The 21,630-nt window shown below is 42.1% G+C and overlaps 2 protein-coding genes across 4 annotated transcripts in view; one reads left to right on the top strand and one right to left on the bottom strand.

Annotated features, from left to right (window-relative positions):
- Positions 1–383: 383 nt before the first annotated feature.
- Positions 384–13,478, top strand: LOC145354231 (uncharacterized). Its single transcript, XM_080205311.1, has 3 exons — positions 384–499; positions 602–698; positions 9,085–13,478. Exons 1-3 carry the CDS (start codon positions 415–417, stop codon positions 9,287–9,289), a joined length of 387 nt encoding a protein of 128 aa, XP_080061437.1. The 5' UTR covers positions 384–414; the 3' UTR covers positions 9,290–13,478.
- Positions 13,479–13,686: 208 nt separating this feature from the next.
- The window catches only part of xpnpep1 (X-prolyl aminopeptidase (aminopeptidase P) 1, soluble), an 89,473-nt gene continuing 81,529 nt past the window's right edge, over positions 13,687–21,630 (bottom strand). For all 3 annotated transcript variants that reach the window (XM_080205874.1, XM_080205876.1, XM_080205875.1), the window contains 2 exons: positions 17,697–17,795; positions 13,687–14,815 (listed from right to left, as the gene is read on the bottom strand). In XM_080205874.1, coding sequence (XP_080062000.1) covers positions 14,693–14,815; positions 17,697–17,795 — 222 coding nt within the window. In that variant the 3' untranslated portion in view covers positions 13,687–14,692. The remainder of the gene's footprint in view (positions 14,816–17,696; positions 17,796–21,630) is intronic.

The raw sequence follows: 21,630 nt of genomic DNA, 5'->3' as shown, positions 1-21,630 counted from the left end.
CTTTCTCTGTTACAATTTACATAACGGCTCACATATTTTCTCACAGAGCGTATGAAGTGAGGATCCAAGATCCACAGAAGTGCCCATTGAGCGGCGCACAATGGAACCATTGTGCAGTTCTTCTCTCCAGCCCAGTTTCCCAGAGCTGTGAAAGGACAAATGACACTGAGCAGATCAAAAAGAACATTTTGATTTTAAAAGGGATTCATAACTGGAGGATCTCAGCCTATGCTGTGCCTAAATTAGCTCAGGACAATTTAATTTTGCTTCCAATAAGTTAAGTGAGTGCATTACGGGGGATGGCGAAAGTGAATGTAGCTGTTGGCACGGTAACATATGATGACTAGTTGAATCACATGGTTTGACTATTGGAATTGCTGAGTCTGTGCTCACTTATTTCATTCTTATGTCAAGATGACTTTGAACAGTACAGACATTTTAGTGGGTTTCGCAGTCAATGGAACAAACTGTCGGAAGGGTCTGGATGATGCTATATTGGGTGAGTGATACTATCGGTTCCTGAAAATTTGGATTAAAGTTGGTTGTATTCTCTCTCTGTCTCACAACAGGTAATAGAAATGTGTCTGCTTCTGTTTTGCAGAATTTAAAATCATGAATATCACCATAGCCTCCATTGCATTTTGTATACTGGTTGTGTCTGGGATCGTCTGTAGCCTCCTCTATCACAGGCGAAGAAGGTACAGTAAAATATTCAAAGGATGTACCAGTTAAAGGACATTCTGACACTCATTCATTCCCCAATAGATTTGATTTGGTTTAAAGTGCAGGGTAATCAAATGAAGGCATTGCTTCCCTGTTCACTAGAGTGATCCTATTCACGAGACTTTGACATACATTGTCCAGCAGTTAATGAACACAGTGCTGTTAGAAACAACAGTTTAAAGGATAAATATTTGCTCAGGCATGAGTTCAATTCCCACGCAATTCATAGCAACTATTTGAGAGAAACCATTTGATGCATGGGGCATGTTTGATTTCAGTCGGGTCAAACCTGTTAAGAGGCCTTAACTACATTTTATTTCACCTAAAGGTCACTTTCTGAAAAAGAATACAGGATTTCAAGGTAAAAACTACATGACATTCTGGTTTAGGTGTTCAGATCAAAACATTACGTCACGTGATGTGAGTGTGGGAATGTCTGTGTCTCTAGGAGCTCTGGCGCTACTCATCTTTTAATCCTTTCATTTATCCTGATACACAGCTCATTAGTACCTAATCCTGGAGTGAAAACTCTGCACTATGTCCCTGGAATATTTTGGGACAGAATGCCAGGTAAAAAGCATGAAAATCCTCGATGGAAAGAAGCAGCCCGGGTGGAGCCGAGCTCTCAGAGTGGCGATGTGGTCAGTGAGCGGGGTCTCGACCCAATAACGTTGAAGGAGTTGTCAATGATGACTGCCAATACAATTGATGTCCTAGACGACAAACTCAGCATTTTGGCACAGAATTTCGGTGCTCAGGTCGCTGAACTGCAGAGTACTGATAAGAAGCTTGATGAAGCAAAGAATTCTTATTGTCCAGAATGCAGCTTCCTCAGTTGCTTTCAATCTTTGGAAAATCAGCCACATGGTATGTCAGACATCCTGATTGATCTGGAGAGCCGGGGCTGGAGGAGGAGTGTCCGTGCGACCAGCTTTCCAGAAGAAATTGAAGGTGAATTCCCAGCTAAATACCGAGAACTGGCTACCAGATTTTCTTAATCTCAACACGAATGCCAGCTGAATTAATCTGGAAGGAGCATGTCACATCCTGTATTCGAGACTTGCTCCTGGCTAGTAATTATGCTTTGGTCAGAGCTTTCGTTGAGGCGGGAAAGCATCTGAAAACCATCTGAATGCAGTTTACCCTGCTTTATCCTGCTACCCTAATGGTGACATCTAATGGATCCTTAAGGCTGTTCCATATCCAACTAAGATTTTAGCCTCTACAAACTCCAGTAATTTGGAATTCTAATCTGCAGTTCATTGCTCATACTGGACTTTACCCTTTGTCGGGACACTCACTTTTTGATTTAGTGATGTGATTTATCAAGTTGATAGGAACGATCGAGTCTATGACACTGGGGCAAACTTCACCTGCTATCCTTTGAAAACCAGGGATTGTCTATTAGTTTATAATGGAAGGTATCCTTCAGTGTTTTTGATTTATGATTTTTTCATAAATCTAAATCTATGAGAGATAGATTTAGAGTCATAGAGGTTTACAGCATGGAAACAGACCTTTTGGCCCAACTTGTCCATGCTGCCCATTTGATCTTCCTATATCCTTGTTACACCAGGGTGCAAGGTGGCACAGGGGAACTACCTCCATTGCTTCTGGTCCTGTGTTAAAATTGAATCCTAGTGGTTTAATATCCTTAAAGAGCTCGAGGGTGTTGGGGAGTCTGCTGGATATGTTGTATGGTGCTAGAGCTGTGCGATATTTGTTTTGTTTCTTATAATCCTTGCAATTATAATGGTGGTATATATTACGTGATATCCTTTACATGGTCCTGGCTAGTATGAGTAATGCCACTGAGGGGAGGTGGGTGGGTGGTTCAGGCTAGAGATCGTAGGTATGACTCAATGAGTCCTCATAGCTAGTGAGGAAAACCCACTTAGAACTACTGGTGTTAGGTAGTTTGTTTCTGTATTTTGGTTAGTTTGGAGTCAAAGAATCCCAGAAGGTTGGCACTGTGACACAGTGGTTAGCACTGCTGCCTCACAGCACTAAGGACCTGGGTTCAATTCCCGGCTTGGGTCACTGTCTGTGTAGGGTGTGCACATTCTCCCATGTGTCTGTGTGGGTTTCCTATGGGTGCTCTGGTTTCCTCCCACACTCCAAAGACATACTGGTTAGGTTGATCGGCCATTATAGATTGCCCTTTAGTATCGGGGGACCAGGAATATATATGTGGGATTACGTGGATAGGACCTGGGTGGGATTGTTGTTGGAGCAGGCTTGATGGGCTGAATGGCTTCTTTGCACTGTAGATTCTATGAATCCTGTAAAGGTGCGTACAGGGAACATATGCTGGGAAAATGCATTGTTTTGTATCAATGGCACCCTTAATATAACTGGAGATGAGGGAAGTATGCTTTGGTGCATGAATCATTAACTGATCAGTCTTTCCTATACCCATATCGATATCCTATATTTTTCTTAGCTGAATACACAATGACAGGAGTTACTTTGAGGACTCTAGAATGTAAGTTATGTGGCGCTGTCTCTAGTATCCTGTGAGCGAGGGTGTGCACCATTTGTTCACGGCTTTATCTTGTTATCCTCTTTTCTCCCAACCTCTGAAACATCTTTTCATTGTTTGTATATTTGGAGGTGTTGTTTGTAATGAATAATCTAAACCAGCTGCGTGGGTGTGCACTTGTGTCTTTCTGTACATATGAAGAAATGATTTTGATTTGATTTGATTTATTATTGTCACATGTATTAACATAGAATGAAAAATATTGTTTCTTATGTGCTATACAGACAAAACTTACCATTCGTAGAGAAGGAAACAAGAGAGTGCAGAATGTAGTGTTACAGTCATAGCTAGGGTGTAGAGAAAGATCAATTTAATGCAAGGTAAGTCCATTCAAAAGTCTAACAGCAGCAGGGAAGAGGCCGTTCTTGAGTCAGTTGGTATGTGACCTCAGACGTTTGTATCTTTTTCCTGATGGAAGGAAGTGGAAGAGAGAATGTCAGGGGTACGTGGGGTCCTTAATTATACTGGCTGCTTTGCCGAGGCAGGGAGAAGTGTAGACAAAGTCAGTGGATGGGAGGCTAGTTTGCGTGATGGACTGGGCTTCGTTCATGACCCTTTGTAGTTTCTTGCAGTCTTGGGCAGAGCAGGAGCCAATCCTGCCAATTACGCCAGTCGTGGAGAGTTTGTGGTGTTGTTTGTAAAAATGAGAAAGAATCTTCAATAAAAATATACAAACATGACATTATTTCATGGTATGTCAACCCTCTGAGAACTGATTCTCCTTGGCAGCCTTCAAAATGTACTCCCTTTTCCTCATCAACTCTAACAAATTACTTCTGATAAATCACAGCAGGATGTTGTAAAGCAAGATTTACAAATTGTTAGTTACATCACCTTCCTCACTCGGAACGATATTGCTGTTTCTTCACTGTCAGTGAGGTTTCCAGGATGAAAGACATCCTCTCGCTGAACTCTTGCTCAAAACTGGCACAGAATGCGTTGATCATCGAGAAGGGATGCATTGTTCCTGGCAATTCTACACACCTTCATCTTGTAGCCTGCTATGCCATAGAGACATTGCTACAATCACTGTGTGTTTGTATGGCTAGCCTGGGACTGTAGCTTGATCCAGTACTATCTTCTGGCACCTTTGATGATTCTCTGTTGATCATATCTGGATTTCTTGTACAGAGTAGTCAAGATGTGGAGATGCCGGCGTTGCACTGGGGTAAACACAGTAAGAAGTCTGATAATACCAGGTTTAAGTCCAACCTGGTGTTGTCAGACTTCTTATTGTACTTTCTTGTACAGGTCAGGGTCACCCGACTTGAACGCCTCAGACCTGGACTTCTGTAACCAGTGGATATCCCTGAGATACACATAGATTTGCTTTTTGGCACACAGTCTTCTGCACTAATGATGTCTTGTTACTCTAGTGACGTACTTATTCAGGTTGGTCGCTGAGTTCTTAAATATTGACCAGTCCACTGACTTGAAGGAGTCCTCTAGGAGATCATCCAATTCCTCAGACCAACCTTCTTTCTTGGATTCTCTCACTTCAGTTTTTCTTGTAAGCTGGGAGCAGGAGCGCAGCCTTGTGGTCTGATTTGTCAAAGTGTGGATGGGTGATAGAATGGTAGGCAAATCTGATATTTGTGTAGCTCTAGTCAAGAATGTTTGGGCCTCTGGTGGGACAGGAGGCATGTTGGTGGTATCTTGGTAGGACATACTTGAGCTTGGCCTGGCTGAAGTCCCTGGCCATGATGAACAAGGCCTCAGGATAGAACTGACATAATATGGCCTATAAAGCACTTCAGACCTGTGGAAGTACCAGAAAATTTCACTCACTGGAGGACTCAAAGCTATTTAAGTTTTGACAAAGGCAATATAAAATTTTAACATTTTTTAAACATCTCATTGTGTATTACATTTCACTCCTTCCACATTCCATCTCGCAAGTTTTTCTGTTATCGTTTACCATTAGGTAGGGATGGATATATTCTTGGAAAAAGCCATCTGTTCATCCTGGATATTAAAATAAAAGTTACTTTCCCTTATGCAAAATACAATTTGCATTTTTAAAAGTATTTTCATGACCTCAGGACATCCCAATGTGCTTTTTAGCTACTAAATAATTTTGAAGTGTAGTCACCATCATGATGAAGGAAACGTGGCTACCAATTTACTGTTAACAAGGTCCCACAAACAGCTACATCTGTTTACAGGTATTGGTTGAGGACTAAATAATGGCCAGGACAAAAAGCTTTTTAAAATAGTCCCACATCCACCTAACAGGGTCTCGGATTAACACCTTATCCAAAAGATAACTCCTCGACAGTGTGGTGCTCCCTCAGTACTGCACCAGGAGTACTAGTCTGGACTTTGTGTTCAGGTACCAAGAGTGCTACTTGACCTTACAACCTTCTGAATCAGAGAAGAGAGTTCTCCCCACTGAACCACTGTTGCATAATTTACCTGACCAACGATGGTAAATTCTGGATTCAAAATTCCTTTTTTGAAGGAATTTTTATCCTGGCAGGGTGGTCAGTAAGGAGAAAAGTCAGATGAAATTAATTAAAAGTAGATAACTCCAGTTGAAGCATCGATACTGACAATGTCAGTTGTCCTGCAATTCCTTTTATCCCCCTTTTGAGCCTTGTTCATGTCCTGGATTATGGGATAGACTCTTTGGGTGGAATTTTACTGGCTCATCTGTCCGAGGTTCGTTTGATCCCATCTGAGGCCAACGGAGAATGCCGTTCTCCGAGTTTCCCCCTCCCCCAGAATCAGTAAAATTCCGGCCATATTAATACCACAAACTAAAATAACTGAACTTAGACGAGCTTTATTTTCATAAACAAATTTCGCTACAGTTTAGAAATGTTTAGAAAAAGAAAGCGCATCTGAGTTCAATACCATACATATTTCTGATGTAAAATGGAGAAAATCGAACACTTTGATGCATTTTTAATTGGAACAATGCCACCAATATTGTCGCTTCAACACACAATGTACAGCATAATTTACTAATTTCCAATTTGTGGCTGAGTGTGATGATGATTAATGTCAACATGCCCACTTTATCCTGTAAGTGAGCACTTTATAAGAAATAGGAACATGAGAGGTCCATTCAGTCCATTGAATGCTTTGTTATTCAATAAGATCATTGCTGATCTGTTTATGGCATGAACTCCATTCTCCTGCCTGTCCCCCATAACTCCTGACTCCTTCTAAACCAAAAAATCTAACGCAGTCTTCAAAATAATCAATGATCCAGCCTCCACCATACTCTGGGGAAGAGAATTCCGAAGACTAACTAGGTGCAGAGAGAAGAAATTCCTCCTCATCTCAGACTTCAATAACAGACCTCTTATTTTTAAACTATGTCTCCTGGATCTACACTCCCCACTCGAGGGGAAATGTCTTCTCAGCATCAACCCAGTCAACTCCCCTCAGAATCTTCAATGTTTCAATAAGACCATCTCTTATTCTTCTGAACTCCAAGGAGTATAGGCTCAAACTTTCCTTGTCAGACAAGCCCCTTCATCCTAGGAATCAGCCTAGTGAACTGTTTCCAATACAAGTATATCCCTCCAGATGTAAAGGGAACAAAACTGTACACACAACTCCAGGTGCAGTCTCAACAGCGCCCTTTACAGTTGTTGCCATGATGTTGGTGGTGAGTTGCACCAATCAAGATGATGAGGTCACGACCTCCAGGGGAGATGAAGACATGTTCAGGAGAGCAAGAGTGGTGTCCCTTGAGCTGGTACTGAGTGAGATCCCTGTGCTGTGTATGTGCGTGCATGAGTTGAGAGTGATCAGAAGACTTATGCTGGCAGAATGGAGGGGATCATTCAACCTCTTCCAACACTGGATGGCTGTCCTCTACTGCAGAGCATTGGCACTGACCACTGTTATCACTGCCTCCCATGCTGAGTGCATGATCTTATTGCTAGGTTTCTGCCCTGATATCACCATCAACCTCTACAGCATTGAAGAGTCTCGCCAGAGAAGCATCAGAGAATTTTGGGGCAAATTTCCTGGTCATCACTTCCCGGTGACGAGCTAAAGGTGGTTGCTGTACACTGGGACAGCCTTTAAACGTGGCACCCAAATGATTGCAGTGCCAAAGTGATGGTGGGGCATCAGAAACAGAGATCACCACACAAGCATTATGGTGTAGAAACATTGAAGACAGGAGCAGGAGGAGGCCATTCAGCCCTTCGAGCCTGCTCGGCCATTCATCACAATCATAGCTGATCATCCAACACAATAGCCTAATCCTGCTTTCTACCCACAATCTTTCAACCCATTTGCCCCAAGATGTGTGAAAGCCATGGAGGAGAATTTTTGATATTAAATGCCACAGAAAAAGCCACAGTTGTTGTGAGCAACAGGTAAAGATGCTGTTAACACATATATCTGTACACCATAGAGAAATAGCTTAAAGTTCGGTAGACTGGATATAGTCAGGCACATTGATAACCCACATTGTGGAAACAACAGTGATTTTAGTCACAAACATAGGGCATAAAATTCGCTGCTGCTAACAGAGCAATAGTTAGGGATAGTAAAAAGACTGCCTGTGGTGTAGAAATAACACCAGATGTGTGGTGTGCAGTGAAGCATACACCACATCTTGAAGGAATGTACGAGGTCCAAGTTACAAAAAGCAAATGGTATACAAGATATGTTGTTTCTACAACTAAGCATAAAAGGGGGAAAAAGGTCACTGAGATAGTCGGGACAGCAGTGATTAAGTTGGCAAAGGATTGATTACCGCCAATCTGAACTGGACATGTAACAGTGTTGGATAAGATGGATGAGTTTGCTAATGCACTCTTGTGATAACAGGAGACATTGTTAGATGGGGAGTAGAGGGGATGGAAACTTGGGGCACCTCGAGCCAATAGGGGAATGACAACACATAGATGGGACAGGGACCACCAATTAGGGGAGAACAACACATTGCAAAGCCATTACAATGCTTGTAAAAAAAGTATAAAATGTGCTGCAAATTTATGTAAGGTGTGCCTATTTTGTTGGACACCCGGTCTTGCAAGAACGTTAAAAAATCTTGCTCCTTCAGAACTTGACTAAATTGTTTGACTGTGAGCTGTGTTTCTCACATTGTCATTATGAAACAATTAGTAATTTTTTAAAAGTTAGGATTTAAACAAGGAATGTTGGCATTGATTAAATAAGCACCAAGAAAGTGCACTTTTGATTGGAACTAAGATCCGTTCAAGAATCAAACTCAAAACATTATCCGCCCTTCCCTTGGCAGGCACTGAACAACCTGCTATGTTTTGATGGAGGGTTATACCCAAAATGTTAGACTATTTTTTCCTCTCTACAGGTGCAGACACATCTGCTGCGTATTCCTACCTTTCTTCTATTTGTGTTTCAGACTTCCTTCAAGAAATTTCACAAAACCAGGTGTGAATGAATGCTTACTGCGCTCACTCACCTTCCCCTACAACAAGTACATCACAATCCAGCCTGAGGAGGTTACAGAAAATACAAGACTGACTAGTCATTCATGACAGCATCAACTTTAAAATTATGGGGCTCTGAACTATTGATGCATCTCTGAATTTTGACCTGTGCTGTGGGGTAGCCAGATAGCAGGAAGAAGAGCAGACAAAAGGAAAATAAAATGAAGGAAGAGACATGACTTTAAATGATTAGCCTTTGGAACAGTGGTGGTTTGGTTTTGCTCAACAGTAGTGACTATGTTACCAAGGTGACTGGTGGAAGTGCAATTTTGATTAAAATGGCTTGGGCAAATTAACATCAGACTTTAATTTGCTCACATTAATTGAAAAAGATCAGAGCTATTGATGTGTTCACATTTTTTTATTTCTATTTCACAGGCGGCTTCAACAAGCCAAGCGGTATGAAAGCACAATCAAAAGCATGTCAAACACTGTCAATGTGAAGCGTGTGAAAGGGAGACAGAGTTTCAGCAAGTCATCAATTTTCATGAGGAAACAAGAAAACAAGCACAGCACAAAAATATTCTTCATATACCAAAATCCAGCAATGGCATCATCAGAGGAGTGCATCATTGCTATATGAACTCAGAAACTTTCCAGAAGTTGCAAAGTTTGCCTATGTTCTTTCCTTGATAAAGAATGTGAGAATAAAAATATAATTTACAACACTCCACCACAGAAAATTTACCTTTTTAACGACATGCACCCCTCTAGATTGCATTGGTTTCTAATCTCTAATTGTAGCAAGACTCTCTCTCCTATCAACTGTAATGAGTGGAGACCTCTTTGTCCCTTGGTCCCTCGACAGTGTGGCTCAACAAGCATAACACATTGCTAAATGGGCAGCACGGTGGCATGGTGGTTAGCACTGCTGCCTCACAGCACCAGGGACTCGGCTTGGGTCAGTCAGTGTGGAATTTGCATGTTCTCCCCGTGTCTGCGTGGGTTTCCTCCGGGTGCTCCAGTTTCCCCTCTCAGTTCGAAAAACATGCTGGTTAGGTGAACTGGCTGTGTTAAATTCTCCATCAGTGTACCCGAACAGGCACCAGAGTGTGGCGACTAAGGGATTTTCACAGTAACTTCATTGCAGTGTTAATGTAAGCCTACTTGTGACACTAATAAATAACTCATTGAGTTTGAAGTATCAGGGATTGAACGCAGAGAGAATGTTGAACGTCAAGGATGCAATCATTTGGATGTGGTATCAACATAGATGGTGATGAAAGATCCTGAGACACTTACCGCCCTGATGTCCCAGTCTCATATTTATCTGTTATTGCTCACATTTGAGAGGCAATGCAGTGCACAGACCAGCTGCTGCCTTCACCCATAGGACAATAATGGCTTTGCTTCTGAAGTAATTTAATAATTGTGAAGTATCTTGAGATGTTTTGAGCATGTGGCAAAGTACCTTTTGTCTCAATTTTAATCTCAGAAAAGCACCTTCTAGTTCTCCTATCAGCTATCAGTGAGACCTTTGAATGGGATTATCATGTTTTATGTTGTAAGATCGTGTGCAGTAGGAATTGTTAACTGATTTACGTACAGGTCTTTTGTCAATAGCATTCCATCTGCATAACACCCAAACTGCTATTCCTGTATTTATAACAAAGGTTAAGTCTATAAAACCCATTAGAAATTTAGATGAAGCACCTGCATTTGTAAAGGTTAAAAATACAATTATTCTAGATTAGATACAATTACTCTAGACTATCTCAACTAAATCGTGTTGGGATAAGATGGTAGCACCTGATTTGGCCTTTCTGTCATTCCTACTCATGCAACCTCTCCTAAAACAAGCAATATAGCCAGACATTTGGATTGCTGCATATGAATGCTAATAATTGGGTCTGTTGTCTCACAAAACTTGCATTAAAATGTATTTCTAGTCAATAATAAGGCTTTGGATTCACCTTTGACATCATCCATCTGTTCGTCCTCCCACTCCAGGGTCATCCGGCTCATCTCCAAATCTCTTTCAACGTCTAACACCGTTTTTCTATTCATGCTGCAGATGTTCCTTTCAGCGGTCGCTCAGCACCCTTCCAGGGAAGAGGATGGATGGTATCAACAGCTCCGAGAATTTTTTTTAAATGTATAGAAGCAACAATATCCTCCAATCCTACAACAGTCATGTTGGCACAGTGATTAGCACTGCTGTCTCACAGCCCCAGGGATCCGGGTTCGATTCCCGGCTTTGGATGACTATGTAGAGTCTGCATGTTCTCCCCGTGTCTGCATGGGTTTCCTCTGGTTTCTTCCCACAGTCCAAAAGACGTGCTGGTTAGGTTCATTGACCATGCTAAATTCTCCCTCAGTGTGCCCGAACAGGCACCAGAGTGTGGCATCTAGGGGACTTTCACAGTAACTTCATTGCAGCGTTAATATAAGCCTATTTGTACAGTAGACAGGGTGGGAATTTTGTCAAACAAACTTGCCACTTCTACATGTTGCAGGCAAGTACACCATTAGCCCACACTAATTGAAAATACATTTCCTTGAGATTAATGGCAGGATTTCAGAGGGCAGCTGAACTCACATGAAAGCATTTGAGGCCTACATACCAAAACTGACCCTACGCAGCACTGCTCCCTCCCTGACTTACACCTATACATGCTTTTCGTCATCAGACATCAGCCAGAAACACAGCTCACAAATCAGGTAACAACTCATAAAAAAGTCTAAATGGTTTATTCTGCTATCAGAAGCAGAATAAAGACTCATGAGAACACCATCGCCTGGTATGGAGGTTAGTAACTGTTAGCTATGAGGCTGGATTGAATAAACTGGAATTATTCTCTCTGAAATGAAGAAGACTGAAAGGCAACCAGATAGAAGTTTATAAAACCATGAGGAGTACAGTTAAGACGAACAGTTGGAAGCTTTTTCCCAGGGCAGAAATGAAAATCACGAGGGGGCACAAGTTCAAGGATAAGAGGGGAAATCGTTCAGTAGGGATGTGCAGGAGCAGGTTTTTATACAGAAGGTGGTGAGGGCCTGAAATGCACTGCCAAGTGAGGTGGTTGAGGGAGACATTTTAGCGACATTTAAGGCTTACCTGGACAGACACATGAACAAGCAGGGAATAGAGGGATACAGGCAGTTGGTTTAGGTAGGACAACATGATCGCCCCAGGCGTGGTGGGCTGAAGGGCCTGCTCCTGTGCTGTACTGTTCTTTGCTCTCTTTGTCCTAACACTAAGATACCCAGCATCTTCCAGTCAAAGCTTCTAATGCAGACTTATAGATAGAACAGTTTAGTTTACAGCCTGTTACCATGACAAGAATCAGCAACGTGAAAAGTAGGGCAGCATGTGGCACAGTGGTTAGCACTGTTGCCTCAGAGCGCCAGGGACCCAGGTTCAATCCCCGGCTTGGGTCACTGTCTGTGCAGAGTTCGTCTGTTCTCCCCATGTCTGCGGTGCCCCAGTTTCTTCCTACAGTCTGAAAGACGTGCTGGTTAGGTGGTTCGGCCATGCTAAACACTCTAGTTCAGCATCTGTCGTTTACTTTGCCAAGTGTCGACCTTCGTGCTGTGGTAAAACTCTCACCTCGAGTCAGAAAAGTGCCTAAATTAAGTTTCTCTTTGTTTCTTCGGTGGTGTACATTGAGCGACACATGTTGGCCAGGACAGAATGGCCCTGCTCTCCTTCTAGAGTGCCACCTTCAGAGGACGGATGGGATCTCTGTTCTATATCTTATCCAAAAGATGGTACCTGCATCACTCCCTCAGTATTGCACTAAAGTGCCAGCCTAGATTGTACTCTCAGGAGTGCTGACTCAAGAGACGAGATTGGTAAAGGAGGCAATCCTAACACCTTTCCACCAACCGAGACAAAAGAACCAAGAGAAGTCCATTCAAAATGGTCAGGTTGATGAAAGTCATAAAGAGCAAGATGGGCAGTACAGTGGTTAGCACTGATGCATCTCAGTGGCAGGGACCCAATATCAGCCTCGGGTGGCTGCGCATAGTTTGCACGTTCTCCCAGTGTCTGCGTGGCTTTTCTCCAGGTGCTCCGGTTTCCTCCCACACTCCAAAGATGTGCAGGCTAGATGGATTGGCTATGCTAAATTGCCCCTTAGTGTCCCAAGATGTGGGTTAAATTAATTAGCCATGCTAAATGTGGGATTACGGCGATAGGCCAGGGAAGAGGACCTGGGTAAGATACTCTGTCAGAAAGTTGGTGCAGACTCGATGGGCTGAATTGCCTCTTCCTACACTATAGGGATTCTATGATAATGCTTATATAGCGAGCAGACAGATAGCTCCCACAAAGACCTCCAGAGAAATTGAACAATGTATCCAGTCAACTGCACTTCTGTAGCACTGGAGTTTCTTAAGCTTACAAGCTCAGGGGGGATTTTTGTGTAAATATGGCAAGTTAACAAAAGTAATGCAACAGCTCCTCTGGGTATCTGCGCTCATTAGCACTTCTGGACTTCAAACATTTCTGGACAAGATGCCTGTCACCGTAAATCAAAATGTTTTCATATTTCCAACAGATTCAATCATTCATGAAGATTACTCTTGCAGCAAAGCTGCCTTTCAAAGTTATCCACTGTTTGAATTTGGCCAGTTTTTCAGCTCACCCACAACAACAACAATTTACCTTTATGAAGCGCCTTTAACACAGTAAAGTGTTCCGAGACAGTTCACAGGAGCAAAGTGGAGAAGCGCAGTGATCTCAAAGGGTTGTAGGGCTGAAAGTAATCACAGAGATGGAGGGCAAACATCCTTCAATTTATAAAACAAATCTCTCTCTACAATTCTTCGCGATGTATGCACTCTCCAATTTGTTCCTGTGAAGTGCCTTGGAAGATTTTACTATGTTAAAGGCGCTACGTAAGTTTGGGTGGGTGAGCTTAAAAACTGACTATATTCAAACACTGGATAACGAGAGAGAAAACTTTACTGAAGCAATAATCTTTATGGACAAAATATCCTCCAAGCGGTAAAGCAGTCAAAACAGTTGATGAAAAACACCTTTAAAGAAAAATTTATTTCATCATATAAAGACAGCAGGCCAAGAATTAATCTAAATTACAATGCTATAGAATATTAAATTACCATAAGACATAGGAGCAGAATTAGGCCATTCGGCCCATCAAATCTGTTCTGCCATTCAATCATGGCTGATATCATTCTCATCCCCATTCTCCTGCCTTTCCCCATAACCCTCGATCCCCTTATTGATCAAGAACCTATCTATCTCTATCTTGAAGACACTCATTGACCTGGCCTCCACACCTTTCTGTGGCAATGAGTTCCACAATGTGGAGATGTCAGCGTTGGACTGGGGTGGGGTGGGCATGGTAAGAAGTCTCACAACACCAGGTTAAAGTCCAATATGTTTATTTGGAATCAGAAGCTCTCAGAGCGCTGCTCCCACACTCCAAAGGCGTGCAGGTTAGGTGGACTGGCTATGCTAAATTGCCCCTTAGTGTCCCAAGATGTGTAAGTTAAATTAATTAGCCATGCTAAATGTGGGATTATGGGGATAGGCCAGGGAAGAGGGCCTGGGTAAGATACTCTGTCAGAAAGTTGGTGCAGACTCGATGGGCTGAATTGCCTCTTCCTACACTGTAGGGATTCTATGATAATGATTCTGTAGCAAGCAGACAGATAGCTCCCACAAAGACCTCCAGAGAAATTGAACAATGTGTGTCCAGTCAACTGCATCCTCACCTGATGAAGGAGCAGTGCTCGTGATTCCAAATAAACCTGTTGGACTTTAACATAGTGTTGTGAGGCCTTTTACCATGAGTTCCAGATTCACCACCCTCTGGCTAAAGAAATTCCTCCTCCAAGTACAAAGTAATAGCATACTGTTAAATATTTTATCTGTAGCAATTACACACTAAATCTGAAGGGACATCATTGCAGTTTCAGTCATTATATTGAAGGTGTTCTGTTCTCTGCCAAGATGATAGGCATTATTGTGCATGATAAACAAACGTGTTTCCTTTAGTCGACAGACTTCCTTTTGTTAATCAGCGATTGGCTGTGTTTCCTTGAGGAGCCACTGCAGAGCATCCGGTCTTCCCTGCTTCTCCAGTTCTGCTCCAATCACTTCTCTGCAACACTTGTGATAGAGGTTGATCCAATCGCGCTGAAGGACATTGATAAAGGTGACGTTATTCATCACAGCAATTAAACCATAACAAACAAAGCTGCTGAGTGATTGCATCGCTGGAGATCCGTTGGAAGCACCAGCAGAAGCCAATGCCCGAGACAACTGAGAAATGAAAACACACACTATGGTGCGTGGGGTATGAAATTTCAGTGGGTGTGAGCACAAAGCCAGATGGGCCTCCCACACTCTAATGGGTGTCTGATGTATCTATAATTGCCCTAATCATATATGCATCCACAGTGCGTACACTTTATGTCGAACAGTCGCGCACACATTACGGGGGATGAATCTGAAATTGCAAACTTGCACACCTGCTCAAATGCATTGCAGGGAGCAATATTAAGACTCTCTTTAATCCAATTATTTCTCTCTCAAAATCTGGAATGCTATTTTAGGAAGATAAAAATCTACAAGTTAAGCTCTTTGTATGTACTGGTCCTGTCACCCTCTCATTCTCCGTCATTTTCTTAAACTAGGATAAATCAATCTGTCCAATACCTCCATTTCTAAAGAATTTTAAATCACTTTCCTTCTATCTTATTCATTTTATCTCTCAGTTCAGTTTAGAAGTGGGATCTACTTCATGAATTTTCATAGACTGAAAATAAGCTTTAAAAGTAATTTTAATCAACTATTTAAAATCTCCATATGCTCTAAACTTGCCAGCGATCTCTGGGCACCCAAATTACTGAACCTGCCCAAAACTGGATTATTTCAGCTCAAAGCTTTGTCACTTCGTCACTGCAACAAACTTTGTGCCCTGGTCACCAATTCTATTCCTTCCCTAGGCAACTTCCCATTGCCGAACCAGGCGTTGAAAACTCAACTGTAACATGTTACGCCTTAACATTAACATCCCCAAGATGAGCACAGAAGATTATCTACTTCCACCTCTGTTGTAGTGCCTGACTCCATTCCTGCTTCATCTTATCTGCTGCTGAACCCTCATTGTTACATAATCATCAGAAAGCCCACAGTGCAGAAGGAGGCCATTCGGCCCATCAAGTCTGCACCAACCACAATCCCCACTTATTTATCCTGCTAGTCCCCCTGCCATTATGGATCAATTTAACATGGCCAATCAACCTAACCCGCACATTTTTGGACTGCGGGAAGAAGCCAGTGCACCTGGAGAAAACAGACAAGAGGAGAATGTGCAAACTTCACACAGACAGTGACACAAGCCGACAATCGAACCCGAGTCCTTGGCACTGTGAGGCAGCAGTGCTAACCACTGTGCCATTATGCCACCCAAACAACCTCAAGACGTGACTATTCCAATGCTCTCCTGGTCACCCTTCAGGAACTTGAGCCAGTTGCCAGTATCCCCATACACATCAAGTCCTGTTCCTCTAGCCCAAATGTGCTCACAATCACTCATGGCACTCAGTGCGGCAATGCCATCATTTTCAAACACTCATCTTCATTTTCAATTCTCTCTGTTGCCTCATTGGTCTAATTACTGTAGTCTCCTCTACCCCTGCAAGTCTCCAAAATCTCTGCACTCCTCAATTTTGGCATCCACGATTTTAATTTCTCCACCAATGGCAGCCATGTCTCCAGCAGTCTCAGACCCAGGCTACAGAATTCTTTCTTTAATTCTCTCCCTCTTTAAGGCATTCTTTAAAACCTATTTTTTCATCCAAATTTGATGTGTCTCATGGCTCAGTATCAGATTTGATTACTGGTTCTTATTCATTCGTAGGATGCGAGTGTTGCTGGCAAGGAGAGCATTTATTGCCCAACCCTAGTTGCCCTCGAGAAGATGGTAGTGAGCTGCCTGCTTGAACCGCTACAGTTCATGTGGTGTAGCTAACCCACAATGCTGTTACAGAGGGAGCTTCAGATTTTGACCCAGAGACAATGAAGGAACGGCGATATATTTCCAAGGATCAGGATGGGGTGTGAATCACTAGGGAACTTGCAGTTAGTGGTCATGCCACTCTTGTAACACTGCTGCCTCATAGCACCAGGGACCCAGGTTCGATTCCCTGTTTGGATCATGTCTGTGCGGAGTCTGTACATTCTCCCCGTGTCTGTGTGGGTTTCCTCTGGCTGCTCCGGTTTTCTCCCACAGTCCGACAGACAGACTGGTTAGGTGCATTGGCCATGCTAAATTCTCTCTGTGTATCCGAACAGGCGCCAGAGTGTGGCAACCAGGGGATTTTCACAGTAACCTCATTGGAGTGTTAATGCCTACTTGTGACTAATAATAAATAAACCTTAACTTGTTATTTTAGATCCAGAGGTTGCCAGTTTGGAAGGTGTTGTTGAAGCAGAACGGCGAGTTTCCACAGTACATCTTAGAGATGGTAAAAACTGCTGCCACTGCGTGCTAGTGGTGGAGGAAGCAAATGTTCAAAGTGGTGGATGTGATAGCAATCAATCGGGGGTGCTTTTTTCTGGATAATGTTGAGCTTCCTGTGTTGACTGGTGCAGGGGAATGGAGAGCATTCAACCACACTCCTGACATGTGCCTTGTAGAAGGTGGACAAGCTTTGCGGAGGCAGGAGGAGGAGAGTTACTCAGTGCTTGTGATAAAGCTCATGAGGCACTTTGGAATGTTTTTCTACATTGGTGTTTTGTAAGTGCAGGTTATTGGTGTTAACTAAGGCCAAAACAGCGCTTTGCAGGATTCAGTTTTCACGCCAGCACTCCAGAAAGGAACCATATTCTGTTGGAATGGCAACATCTGACTGCTGTAGTATTATGAACATGACTGCACAGCCTCCACGATGGGCATACATTACAAGTGTCAACCACTGCCATTTGACAAGCAATTGTTTCATAACAAGATGCATAATGGGAGGTAGAACCTCCTCTTTGTTCATTTCTAACAATTATAATGTAATCTCACCTCTTTTTTTGTGAGTAACTCAATGTTGATCATTTTGGTTTGAATTGGAACTAGTGTCAATGCTTCAAAACTCAGGCTCTCCTTATTCAGATATCGGTACTAAACAAAAAAAAGCAAGAGTTAATATGTCTTGTCCATGATCGCACACAAAGCTTACTGTTCCAAAATTTCTGTTAGCACATAACCGAAGCGATAAAAGACAGGTTCAAGAACAGGTAGTGTCAATTACCCAATGTCACAATGACGTGATTTGAGTAATAAATCTGTAATTTCATCAGCTGGCCAAACATGTACTAAGCTGTTTGAAAAAAGCACATTTTTAAAGGTAAGAAAATACACTAATTAAGGATGGCTGCCACAAGTTACATGACATCTGTCAATATCAGTTGATCATGTTTCTAGAAAGTTTAAGTGTGGAATTACAATCCAAACTTTGCATTTTGAAATGAGACAGAATAAATTATTTAAAAATTCAAGGCCACCTTTCAAAGTAAAGGTGAAAAAGCAAGGAGATCACTCTGAGGGGATATTTCCTACAAGTCAAACATTCATCAAACCTCATCACTGGCTAAGGAAGAGACATTAAAATGCAAAGTGATGGATGTTGAAACAATGGCTGCCACAGACAGACTGATCCAAAACTCCTTGGAAATACACAATGGGTGAAGTATAACAGACAAACTGCCAGCCACTGCAAGGAATCTGTAAGTATCAAGAAAGTTTTCAGCTGAGGAAACAGGCCAAAATGCTGTGTTCTTTTCCTCCCTTTTGGAAAAAGTGTGAATCACCCGACTTGAGAAGTCAATTACCAGAAACTAACTAGTGAACTGAGATCTCGCAATGATTGAAACACCTTTTACATCTAATCACACCAAAGGAAACAGCCAACCTAAATCAGATGCAACATTTAAAATTGCCTCAAGGAAAATCAAAAGACACTTAACCATTTATCTTTTTTTTAAATTGGAATCTATCTTCCCTTACTTCTGATGCCTGTGTGAGATGTCACTATCTTTTTTCTCAGGTTTACTGGTCAATTATAAATTTGTTCTTTCTTTAACGCAAAAGAAAATCGGCTCCTTATTGATCAGCACGTAAACGGTTGAATATTTTTGGGTTTGGAAACGGCATATCTTCGCGAAAAAGAAACTTAAATCTTTGTTGTGATAAACCAAGGAATTGAGAGGAACCAGTTCACTCCATCTCGCCTGGCCAATAAGAATAGAATATATCAAGCTGAAACGATGTTGTAGACACCTAAATACAAATCATATTAGCCTTTGTTAAATCTTTGAATAAGCTCTAAATATCCTCCTATTAATCCCAACTCCACGAGAGATCACTAAACTCATTGCATGACAAGATTCCAGCCATTATGATACCTGCATAGAATATACTTTTGTTGCATTTACCTACAAGTAAATTCAAGTGACTGATTCATCTTTGATATTAGTTGCACTTACGACATATCTGCCACATTAAATTAATTGAATGCTGAGTACGAGATGCTGGCAGCCAGAGTCTCTAGGTTTCCTGACTAGCTTTAAGTAACAAATCATTGCTGAAATAACTGTAGCACCGTGATAGCAAGTGCAGATCTCAGTGAGGTCAAAGGGTGCTGAGCAGAAGGCCAGGTTAATGCTGAACAAAGGCAAATATTCTTAATGTTATTCTCCGAGTTTTCCCTTTGCTGCTCGAGTGAGAGACTAATGCAATCCGTGAAAACATTATCTCAGTGAGCAAGTGGTCAACCAATGGAACAAGCTCCCTAAGGAGACAGCAAAAGAAGTTAGCATTAATTATTTCAAACAAAAATTAGATAAATTTCTGTCAGAAAATAATATTTTGGGGACAGAGTCCGAGTAATCTTTGGCATGTTATGGTAAGTGTACCCAGCTTGGGACGAGCACGTGACATTGGGCCTATTGCTCTCAAAGCTTTCCATCACTGGGGTTTTCTTCGTGTAGAGTCTGTAACAGTTCAATAGAGACTGATTACTACGATCAGCAGAAACTTAATTTTTATTGTGTATCACCAGAACGACAGAAGGCAAACCAGATGGGCTACAGTCTTCCCCTTTCTAGCTCTTTCTATCTTTCCTGATGATGGCAGTCAGTACTGGGGCCCTCAGCAAGTCACCAGGCTTCTTCTGTGAACAGTGTGAATGAAAGTGGGAAAACTGGGTCATTTGACCTTGGGAAGCAGGAAAGCCAATCCCACGTCATCAATCGGCATTCACAGCACAGGAATACACTTTGAACAAAAGTCTCGGAATTTTACTCAGAAATAAGTACCTTTGGCTGATTCAGGTGGCCATCAGATATTTCCTCTCACAATACAGGTTGACAAGCGATCCATAAAGACTTTAACAAAACCCTTCCATTCTAACCAGTTACATTTTGAACACAAATTAGAGGACAGGTGAGGGAAGAGATAGCGGAATAATTACACTCTGGTAGCAAACCTTTTGATTACAAGTTCACTATTTTATGAGGAGGAACACTGGAGTCTTTGTAAGAACTTTATTCCATAGATTCATAGAATCCCAACAATGCAGAAGGAGGCCATTTGCCCACTGAGCCCGTACTGATCACAATCCCACCCAGGCCCTATCCCCATAACCCTACCTATTTACCTTACTAATCCCCTGACACAAAGGGACAATTTTGCATAGCCGATCAACCTAACCCGTACATCTTTGGAGTGTGGGAGGAAACTGGAGCACACAAAGGAAACCCACGCAGACATGGGGAGAATGTGCAAACTTCACACAGACAGTGACCCAAGCCAGGAATTGAACCCGGGTCTCTGGTACAGCGAGGCAGCAGTGCTAACCACTGTGCCATTCCAGCACCACCATTCTGATCTTTAATGTAGGACTACCAAAGAACAGACTGTGGGAAATGCATGCAATGTTACACTGAGAGAGAAAGATACAGAATGGAATTGACAGAATTAACCCAGTGAACTACAGTATCTGGAACATCAGTCTATTTCCCACTTTACTGCTGTGCATTCCCAGCAACTTATATCCAGCAATTATTTTCAATATTTTGAAATTTCCAATATTCTGGGCTTTTCTTATTTTATTGACAGAAAAAAAAGCATCAGTGCAAAACATGATATTTTTGTCACACATTCAATGGTAAGACGACACCCAGAGGCAAATATTATAAAAGAAACGCGAAATCACTCCTCCGAAGCCAGTGTCCCTTCACAAATTTAGATTTATTTTACAAAGTCGGCCACACGCAGATAGGTACTTACCCATACAGAGTATAAAGCCGGAGTGCTAGTAACCCTGACACTCCACGTTTTATACACCTGCAGAGTTCTCTAATTGGGAATGCCATTACTGTCTCAATCAGGGAGCTCATATTCTAACAGGCTCACATCAAGGGCCTCATTAAAGTCATTACCGAGTGCAGAGAGGTTAGAAATTGGGGCATGAGCAGACAACACTTAAAATTACAATTACTTTGGTCGGGTAATAACCGAGGAAAACATGAACAACATGTCCTCCCCAAACAGTGATAGTTGAGGCAAAATAAATGGCTCATAACAAATAAATTGGTCAGCTGACGGGTATCTTAGGGAGAACAGATTGCAACCTATGGTGGTTGAAAGGTACGACTGAAATCCAGTCTTTCAGACACCAGTATCCTGAAAGGGTCCATATTAAAGCTATTGCTACTTCCACAATGTTAATAATCTGCGAATAAAATTGCATTGAATATCTGCGCTGAAATGTTTTTGGCCGATTTCATACAAGAGTATTTTAAAGTTTATTTATTAGTCACAAGTAAGGCTTACATTAACACTGCAGTTAAGTTGCTGTGAATTCCCCTAGTTACCACATTCTGGTGCCTGTTCGGGTCAATGCACCTAACCAGCACATCTTTCAGAATGTGGGAGGATACCTGAGCACCTGGAG

Source organism: Carcharhinus amblyrhynchos, chromosome 17 (assembly GCF_965287045.1).
Source record: "Carcharhinus amblyrhynchos chromosome 17, sCarAmb.v2.hapA, whole genome shotgun sequence".
Lineage (NCBI taxonomy): Eukaryota > Metazoa > Chordata > Chondrichthyes > Carcharhiniformes > Carcharhinidae > Carcharhinus > Carcharhinus amblyrhynchos.
This window is presented reverse-complemented; position numbering and strand designations above follow the sequence as displayed.

Coding starts and splice junctions, on each gene's coding strand:
- LOC145354231 (XM_080205311.1), top strand. CDS start 415: ATGACTTTGAACAGTACAGACATTTTAGTGGGTTTCGCAGTCAATGGA. Junction 500..601: donor TCTGGATGATGCTATATTGG/GTGAGTGATACT, acceptor TCTGTTTTGCAG/AATTTAAAATCATGAATATC. Junction 699..9,084: donor CTCTATCACAGGCGAAGAAG/GTACAGTAAAAT, acceptor TCTATTTCACAG/GCGGCTTCAACAAGCCAAGC.